General features: G+C 47.0%; 2 protein-coding genes across 2 annotated transcripts; one reads left to right on the top strand and one right to left on the bottom strand.

Annotated features, from left to right (window-relative positions):
- Nucleotides 1–499: 499 nt before the first annotated feature.
- On the top strand, nt 500–3950 carry LOC149337165 (uncharacterized). The gene is made up of 4 exons (XM_089554834.1): nt 500–812; nt 1535–1732; nt 2354–2355; nt 3489–3950. Exons 1-4 carry the CDS (start codon nt 512–514, stop codon nt 3948–3950), a joined length of 963 nt encoding a protein of 320 aa, XP_089410960.1. The 5' UTR covers nt 500–511.
- Nucleotides 3951–7206: 3256 nt separating this feature from the next.
- On the bottom strand, nt 7207–9317 carry LOC149337166 (uncharacterized). Its single transcript, XM_089554835.1, has 2 exons — nt 9237–9317; nt 7207–7540 (listed from the first exon to the last, which is right to left on the bottom strand). The coding sequence occupies exons 1-2, from the start codon at nt 9242–9244 to the stop codon at nt 7207–7209; spliced, it is 342 nt and encodes a 113-aa protein (XP_089410961.1). The 5' UTR covers nt 9245–9317.
- Between the last annotated feature and the right edge of the window lie 604 nt (nt 9318–9921).

Here is a 9921-nt window from a genome sequence, read left to right on the forward strand (position 1 = left end):
TCTGCTTTCGGGGGTATTTATGTTTACAAATAACCTAACCTTGAAAGTGTTCATCAGCGCCACCCACGTTCGTAAGCGGCGGACGTGGAACGTCCTGAGTTACCGCTGGTTTTGACGTAGAACGCCATCGAACGATGGCGTTCTACGTTCTTCGTCAAGTGAAGCGCGTGCTTGAACGCGAGGGCGCATTGCTCGTCTGGGGAAGAGAGTATTTAACATTCTATTATAGTAACGCACGTTTTACTCGTATAAACCACGCGTTTCGTTCAGCAATCATAAACAGGCACTAGGTGTGAGTGACTTCTGCAGAAAAATGCTAACAATAAAACCACATTTCAGTGCTACCGGCCGCTTTCGCTTGAATGACGTCTTTGGTTGGCAACGTGTCCCACATTGAGCCAATTCTAGTTGAGCCATAGCCAGTTTTTTCTACGTTGTTTCTTTTCTGTTCACGTTGGCCTACTTGCAAGGATTGTTTATCTACCTTATCCACGTGAGCAGAAATCGCGAAATGTCGCAACACTCCGAAGACTCGGGCTCTCAGCGGAGACCAGCGCCTCGCTTCACATTTGAAGAAAAAGAGCTCGTAACGGCGCTGGTGAAGGCGCATCAGCACATACTCGAGTGCAAGAAAACGGATGTGTCTTCGCTGGCGAAAAAAAACGAGACATGGAAAGAAGTTGCAAGAATTTTTAATAGCAACCACGGGGTGACCCGACGCGACCCTCACCAGCTTAAAAAATGCAGGAACAACATGAAGCAGAAATCAAAGGAGGAGGATGCGAGGAAACGGAGAGATTGCCATAAGACAGGTGAGCGCAGCTTTCAGGCCGTTTACAAACGCTTCTTCCTGCATGTTTCGTGTGCCATGGATAAGGGCGCGATTATTCTACTTGGTCTGCGTAAGCAGCGTGTGCTGGAATGCATAGTTTTAGGAACGGTATAATAACGCGCCAATTGGCGCGTAGTCACGCTTCCGCGAAGTGTACCCTGCTTCATTTACGAATGCAGATAAATGCAGCCTGCTTTAATCGTGTAAATAATGCGTAAGCAGTATCCTCTACAGCCTCCTTGTTTTATAAAAACTACGGAGAATGTTTACTACACTCGAGTCAGTGCGAAAGCAGATTTCTGCTACATAGAAGACGACGATGAGCGGGCAGTACCATGCGATGGAGCGTTCGCGTCAGGCCGGCAGCGAACAGACAACGGACGATTCGTACCGCTGACCTAGTTCAGACGGCGCCAACACAGGCGAACTTGATGTTCATCAGGAAACTTGCTGCGCGATTGAGAGTTGATTGGTACTATTGAAAATCCGGAAGGCTGCGCATAGTGCAACCTACCTTTACTCGTTCATGACACTATTGGGACTAGTGGCACAAAAATGGAGCGAAAACAACACCGGACGCATTGATGTGCCTTCGGTTGCTTTTGTATGGGACTTCATGAACAAAACAGTATTTTAATGGCACATTTTACATCTATTAAAACTAGGTTCACTGTGTGCTATATGTTTTTGTTTTCTTTTCAGGGGGAGGGCCAGCAGAGTGCGCAATAAGCCCGCAAAGTGAACAAGTGCTGGCTGTTGCGAGCCACATTTCAACGCGTGCTGGCAATCAAACAGACTCGGACAGGGGCAGTGGCCTCTTGCCAGTGGCAAGTTTGCCTGTAGTTAGGCTCTTGCAGCCAATGGTCGATGGACCAGGCGACATGGAATTCCACTATGCAGGTAGGGCACTTTGCATGGCAGTGTGCACTGTTGCAAGTGGCGCTGTTTAATTTTTTTATTGCCTTTAATCTACTGTGAGGATTATAGGGTTCAGCTACAGCAACACTGTTGCAAGCTGCTGTACACGGGGTTGGCTGAATGTTTGTGCAGATCAAGGCTGCATTGGTTGACAATGCAAAAGGATGACCTGCTCCAAGCTGCATGTTGTTGGACAGCACTCCGAAGGCATTCTGTCTTGGTGGTGCTCATGCATGTAAGTGGTATGCTGTTTTCTGTAGTGAAAGGAGGCGAGTAAACCGTCGGTCACTGATGTAGCAACCTTGTTCCGTGCTGCAACCTGAACTGCATTCATTATGACATTTTCACCTGCTTATTTCGTGTTTTTGAGCCCGGCTGAGCATTCCTGCATCTTTTTAAACGAATGTCAACTTTCATGCAGTTCCATTATGCATGCACTCCACATATTTTCATATTTGTGTGCACTTGTACATGGTAGTGCTTCAGGGATAAGCTAACAGCATTCTCGTTCTGAATAATATTGCAGCTTGCCTCTGTGCAATGCTCGAAATACCTTTGGAATTTGACTGCTAGTTTGAAAGCAAATTGTGTTTTGCATTGCAGAGGTTTTACTTGAGGAGTGTTTTCTGTAGCCCTGAATTTGGTTGCCTGCAGACGTGCTTATTAGTGCAGTCTGAAAAGTAGCACTAGTGGCAGCAGTGTGTACACAAAGTGTGCAGTAATATTTATGGCGGTAGCATCAACAATAAAAATTTGTTGCGCAACACAGCATTCAATTGTCACTTGTGCATACTTTATTTGTACAGTGCACTATATTACATAAACAGAAAGGAAATTGTAATACTAGCTACAGGAATGGCACTGCCAATGTAATACAACCACAGTGCAACAGTTTGCAGTGACTTTGATTCAGGACTCCTATAATGAGACATGAGAAATAGCAGCTTTGTACAGTAGCTTACATACACCCATTATAGGCTGTTCCACAGGCTGCAGTATTCTTCACTTTTCTGGTACGCCCCACCTTAGCATTGGTATCGCATATATGTGGCTAAGGAGGTTGAAAGTAATTATAAGGAAACCTTTGCAAAAAACACAGGACGGAAGGGAGAAACACAAAAATGCTAAGTAGGAAATGTACTAAAATTAAAAAATAACGAAATCCACTGAAAGAACAAAAAGGTGCAAGCACAGAATTAAAGAATAACCACACGTGTAAAAACTCTGGGCCAGCACGACTATATTAGCAAATTATATATTAGCATATTAGCAGAAACAACACAAAAGTGAGGCCATGAGGCTCAGAGCGAATTGCGAAGAATATAACAGACCAAAACAGAACACCTAAACCATGGCCTCAAGATGCAATGGCAGTTATTTGGTGCTGAGAAAGGCAACTGATGCCTCACTTACTTCTAAGGAACATTATAAAGGTCGGTTGGTTTATGGGGTTTAACGTCCCAAAGCGAGTAAGGCTATGAGAGACGCCGTAGTGGAGGGCTCCGGAAATTTCGACCACCTGGGGTTCTTTAACGTGCACTGACATCGCACAGTACACGGGCCTCTAGAATTTCTCCTCCAAAGAAATTCTAGCCGCCGCGGGGAACATTATAAAGGTTTCGTTATAATGTCTGTTTACCAACTGACCCAACAGTTTGCACTATTGAGGTAGGAGGGTAATGTATTGTTAGCTTAGATTTATTTTCCCACTAATTTTTACTTTTTGTTTATTACATAGGAAGACTGGGAAGCTTCTCCTGTTCACGAGGAGCAGCCATCAACGGCTCCTGTTGGCCCAAGTGCGGCAGCTCCAGAAGCAACTCAGCAGGAGAGCGGTGCCTTTTGTGCACCTGTGGAACCTGCGGATGCTCCCAGCACAGCTGCAGTTGCTTCTGGAGCTGACGCTTGCACTGCTGCTGAAGCAGTGGCCACTGGCGATGGTGGCAGGGCTCCGAGAGGGCGGATGGCCCTTTTGGAGAGGTCTCTGGCCGACGAGAATGATGTCAGAGCCTCTCTACTGCGAGAAGAGCATGCGGTGCGCCTCCAGCTGATGCGGGAGGAGCACCAAAGTCTTCTCGAAGAACGTAGGGAGAAGAAAGTTTTGGACATTCAGGAAAAAAAGCTCAAAATTGAAATTCTCCAACTCGAAAAAGAAATAAAACTAGAACAGCTTCGCAAGCTGCGAGAGGCACCACAATAAAATAGTGCCTACAAGTGAAAGAAACTGGAATGCTGTCTGAATGCTTGCACGAATAGTATGTGGCAAATCCTCATAACGTCACTTCATTGGCACCCGTATGGTTTTAAGTACATGACTCAGTGGGAGGCATGATACTCCTCCTCCTGCTGCTATGGCTACATGGTGCTTGTGGGTCTTTGTATTCAAACAGTAATTCGCGGAAGTATGCACTGCTGTACGCTACAAATCTGGCTGCTCTTGGAACGAAAATCCTCCCCTGGCACGGCTTGCAACATCAATTGGTAGGGAAAATTTAGGCCACACTGGCAAAGGTTCCATGTATGAAAAGTAGCAACAATCTCTGCTGATGGAAGAGCCAACACCATAAGTGCACAAACGCCAACACTGCTCTCTCCTAGTTCTATTATCTATGCTGTGTCGCCTAACCTAAGGCCTCCTACACAAAAACCTAAACCCTTAAAGAACGCGGTTCCTCCTATGCTCTCTACTAGGTTGGCCCAGAGCTCGAGTCAATGCAATGCCACTATGCTGAAGTAATTTAATCCTTGAAAACATGGGCACCACATTCCTGCGACAACCTGCACAAGGCACGGAAAAGACTTAGAAGAAGCATACGTCACCAAGCACTTGCTGATGGCACTCATGTTCTGCTATTTTGAACCCCCAAAGCCTGTAACAATTTCAAGAGATGCAAGTTCTCGTCGAGTGGAATCGGTACTATTCCAAGAAGGTGGGCGCAACTGTAGCGAACGAGTACCTGCAGGTACAAATAAAAAAAACACTAGGCTACGTGTTTGCATGTGAATAATTTCACTAAAACACTTCCAAGCTAGAACTAACTACCTAGTCATATCACCAACTGTTCATTGAACCCCAAAACAAAATGTCGCAAAGACTACAGGGGTCATAATTTTTTTTTTCAGTGGTCCACCACGACTGTGACATCGGTCAAGGCAGCTAACAAACATCAGGTGCATTGGGCTCAAAAACAGACTGTTGAGTGCAACTACTTGCAGACAGATTGTGTAGCTTCTGCAAGAGTTACAGGAGTTCAGTGTACTACCATTACCTTTACACTCTGAAATTCAAAATGCTCACAGGTACCAAACTGTATTTTGGTGCGTTTCACCATGACACAGCAATGCCTGCACTTCTCTTGGCACATATGCTGCAGTAGACTTTACTTCTTTCTCAGTGCTAGTTGCTGCCCGTTATGCACCTTTGTCGCAAGAGACTGAGCTTGAAGAGGTGTATGAATCATGTCGGGAAGCACATTTCAGACCAAGAGAATCAACCTTTTGCGCCATACCATGACAACTACCAACCAACTCCCACTTTGGACACAGACAAGAGAGAGCGACAATACACTACCAACCGCTCACGCATTAGTTCCCTGAAAAGAAGGCTCCAGTTTAACAGCTGAAGGATTGGCTCTTCTACACCACCTTCAATCCAATCCAAACCAAATAAAAACAATGCACTCCTTGCTTCTTTTGAACTCTACACTAGCCAAAAAAAGTGCGCCATTTAATAGCTGATTCGTAACACACATCCCTTGAAAAGGCAAAATCCACAACTTTGAAGTAATAACACAAACTGATCTGCCCCACTTCGGTGGCTGAGTGGTTATGGCGCTCGGATGCTCAGCCAAAACACGTGGGTTTGATCCCAGCGAAATTCTAGATGCCCGTGTACTGTGCGATGTTAGGGCACGTTGAAGAACCCGAGGTGGTCGAAATTTCCGAAGCCCTTCACTACGGCGTCTCTCATAGCCTGAGTCGCCTTGGGACATTAAAACCACCACAAACCAAACCAAACGTGTGTAAGCAAAGACACCGAGGCAGCAGTTCTTAAAACAATGAACTGAGCTCCCCTAATATCCTCAGCAGCAGGGTCACAGAAAAGAGCTTTTCTAGGCAGCCTCCACGTCCATGTAATGACAAGAATGGACGGACGCAGTGGTATTCACCTCCTGCAAGATCAATACAGCGTTCTTGAAAAATAGCATTTGAAACAGAACGCCATAGCAACAAATGCAGCTCCCTGAACTTGAAGAGTAGCACCCTGTTAGTGCAACAAGCTCGCAACTGAAAAGATTCACAAGCTGAGAAAAAATTGTAGCATTTCTTAGTTCCTGCACAAAAGTAGGGATATGGGTAGCATGAGCAGCTGTGCATTATAAACATGCTTGATTCAATATGCATGAGAGAATGTAGCGAATCGTGTATTTCTTACCTATGTGATTAGGATGTATCTTGGGGCCGAGCAAAAAGACAACAGATGAGGAAGAGACCAGCAAGACAGAGCGTGGAACTTCAACTGAGTTTATTACACAGGTGCGTCACATTTATACATCCATCTAAAAACTTAAACCACCATCACATGACACTGGTGCGTTGCCTTGTGCGGGACAGCATGTTGTCCAGACATGCAAACTCTTTATCAAGTCAACCGAGGTTTTGCTGACACAAGAGCCAGATTCTTTCTTAATACAGTAAGCTTCATACAATTCTCGACTCAGTTTAGATGCAAAGTTTTTTAAGACTGTCGTTTCGTGGAACCGTGGCGTGCAACCACGGCAGTGACAACAATGGTCGGCCACATGCCCATCCCCCCGCCAATGCGGCTACTCCTACGTTGTGCTCCTGAAGTCTCCAGTTTGTCCAATGTAGCTTTTGCCACAGGACAGGGGTATTCATTCGATAAACGACCCCGCTCATGCACGGGGCGAATCTGTCTGCGTGCTTAATACCACAATCTTCCTCGCAAAAGCTACAATCGATAAACTGGAAATTGTATAAACTTCAGACTTCAGGAGCACCACGCAGAAGTAGGAGCATTGGCGGCGGGTGGGCATATGGCGAACTATTGTCGCCACTGCCGTGGTTGCCCGCCTCGTCTTAAAAAAGTTTGCCTTTAAAGTAAGTAGAGAAGCGTACGAAGCCTACTGTATTAAGAAGGAATCCAGCACTTGTGTCAGCAAAACCTCCATGCACTTGTGTGGTCAATAGTTTGCACGTCTGGATAATATGCTGTACCGCACACGGCAGCACAACAGTGTCATGTGATGGTCGCTTGTTAGGTTAGTTTGTGATTGCGATGAATGCATAAATGTGACGCACCTGTGCAATAAACTCAGTTGAAGTGCCACGCTCTGTCTTGTTGGTCTCTTCCTCGTCCGCTGTCTTTTTGCACGGTCCCAAGATACATTCTAATAATAGTCGCCAACTAGCCCGCCTTTCTCTGTTATATTTACCTAAGTGAAGCTCTTCTGGATGAGCACCCGACGTGCCTGCATTCCTGACAAGCTGTCGGTGACAGCATCAGCAGGTGGCAGGTGCTGTGGCCGCCTTGCTGCTGTCGTGCTGGTGCGGTCGAGTGGAGCACTCTGGGCGGGAGCAGTCCGAATAGGAGGCTGCGGCTCCTTCCTCAAGCACGCAAAGTTATGCAGTGCTGCACAGGCAGTGATGATTACTGCAGCTTGTTTCGCCTTCTGCTGGAGCCCCATATCCAAACAAGGGAAGCGGCGCTTCCAGACACCGAATGCTCGCTCGACCGCATTACGGGTCTTGATGTGCGCTTTCTGGTACCTGTATGGATAAAGGAATATTGAGTTGGTTTAATGCCACAGCTAGAAAGTGTGGTCGAACTTTGTGACGATGATCAGTTTTTTTGGGGCAAGGGCATCTACGGCCAAAGAGCGCCAAAAACAGTGTCTTTGTCTGGCATACGTGTTAAAAGCGAAACAGGGGGTATAGGGCCTAAAAGAGTAGTGAGTATGCGCATGATTATAGTGCGTCCGTAGGGTGTAAGTCAGATGGAATGGCCTTAAGTGATGTATAGCGCCTAAAAATTGTGGCAAGAATTGCGGTATGTAAAATATGAAGCCAGGTAGCCTCAACCACAGTCCTCTATCCAGCAAGAAGGGCAAGGCATCTGACAGTTAAGGCTAAGCTCAGCCTTCTGCTCAGCAATGAGGAGGGGCTGAGGTTACTTGGAATAAGAGATATCTTGTAGAAAGCCTACATGAGCTAAAAATTTAAGGACCATACCCAAAGAAAACATGCAGGCATCACCTAAGAATAAATAGGGGTGCATTGGTAATTGGAATGTGTATAGTTCTGGGAAGTGCTGTCGTCTTTGTGTTTCCAATCTCGGGCACATGATTAATGTGCGGACAACTGAGATGTGTGGTGGCACCAAACAGCATCACCTTGAGACTCAAGGTGCCTCTGCGGGATGATTGAACTTTGTCATGCAATTCTGCGGGATGATTGAACTTTGTCATGCAATGACATTGGCAACATATTAACTAACCTTCCTTGCGGCGAATTTGCTGGGCCAGGGTCCGACAGCGGTGTCATGAGGAAAGGGTGGCATGCGTAGCCAGCATCCCCCAGCAGGACTCCAGGCACCCGACTTTCCTCGTACATACCCGCAGGCGGGAATTGTCGAATATCCGACTGTCATGGACGGAGCCTGGCAGTCGGCAACAACGTCAAAGAACTGCAGCTGGGGTCCGCTGACAGCCTGTACAAATCCAGCAATAAGACCAATCAGCAAAAGCAAGCAGACACATGGCGCCTTCTATTTCTTCAACTCGTAATGCAACTGTTGATACGACAGCCTATCGCTAAGAACGCGCAGTTCTGAACACTCGCGAAACCCACTTTCATGCGCAACCATGCAAAAAAAAGAAAGGAATAACGACGTACAGTGTTTCTGTTCATGGAGAACGATGCTACATTATAAAGCAGTATTTTCTTCAAAAGAAAATGCTCGACCTCGATCGCATATTCGAAAGAGACATATTTATTTATTTATTTATTTATTTATTTATTTATTTATTTATTTATTTATTAGTACCTCAAAGGCCCACTAGGGGCATTACATGAGGGGTGGGCATACATATCATTGAAGAAAAAAATCAGTGATGAATGATTTGAAGTATTCCCGGCCAGGATGGATGAACGCTTCAGCGGGGAGGTCGTTCCAGTCTCTTGCGGTCTGGGCGAAGAATGATCGCTATCTGCCAGCGCTCGACGCGAGCATACTTTTGTTTTCGAAGTTTTTTTAACGTCCCAAAGCGATTCAGCCTAGGAGAGGCGCCGTAGTGACGCCGTAGCGCAATTGAACCCACGTCTTTCGGGCAAGCATGCTTGTGATTGTAGTACGTTCGTAGCACCGCGGGGATAGAATAAAAATGACAGCAAGTGCACTACACGAATGAATACGCGTGAGCTGAACAGTCGTAACTGTTCAGAGAACTTCAATTTCATTGCTCACCTGCACATTGATGGAGAAATAGCCCCTTCCGGTTTCGGTACACTTCCGCATCTGCGCCTCCAGGGCTGTTGATGCGGACATGGGTGCAGTCAATGCAGCCGGTTACATCAGAAAATTCGGCGATGCCATAAAAGTCCCGCATCAGATTTCCCAGCTGCGAGACGGTTGGAAAGTCCACAAAAATCGGGCGCGAGTGCTGGGCAATCAGCAAGTGACCTTGCCATCTGCGCGGCACACCGTAGACTGCGAGATCCGCACCAGATCCCCCGTCACAGTCTGAAACGTGCCGGCCTTCATAAAATCTTAGCGCCAGGAGCAGCTGCAGCATCGGAGGCACCCGCTGTCCCCTGTTGTCGGGACTTTCGCGCAGAGGCAGCAAGGTGAGCAGCTCCCGCATGGCGCTCTTCGAGAAGCGATAGCGGGCGAGGAACTGCTCGTCGTTGTACAGCTCCATGGGGTTCCCCCGATCGCATAACGCTGGCCGGGGGATCCTCGGCAACCGATGGGCCTCCGAAAACGCAGCATCCATGGCGTGGCACGCGAACTCGAACGCAGCTACTCTCCGCGCGACGTCCGTTTGGGAGGCGGCCATGTTGGAAAGAACTACGATGTCAGCGTCAAGCTACAGAGGCTAGAAGGTTTTCGTAGTGTCGTGAACGGCCGCCGTTTCAAGGGGCCCCTGTGA

The sequence above is a fragment of the Amblyomma mixtum genome, chromosome 7 (genome assembly GCF_055824585.1).
Source record: "Amblyomma mixtum isolate Tamu chromosome 7, ASM5582458v1, whole genome shotgun sequence".
NCBI classification, from domain to species: domain Eukaryota; kingdom Metazoa; phylum Arthropoda; class Arachnida; order Ixodida; family Ixodidae; genus Amblyomma; species Amblyomma mixtum.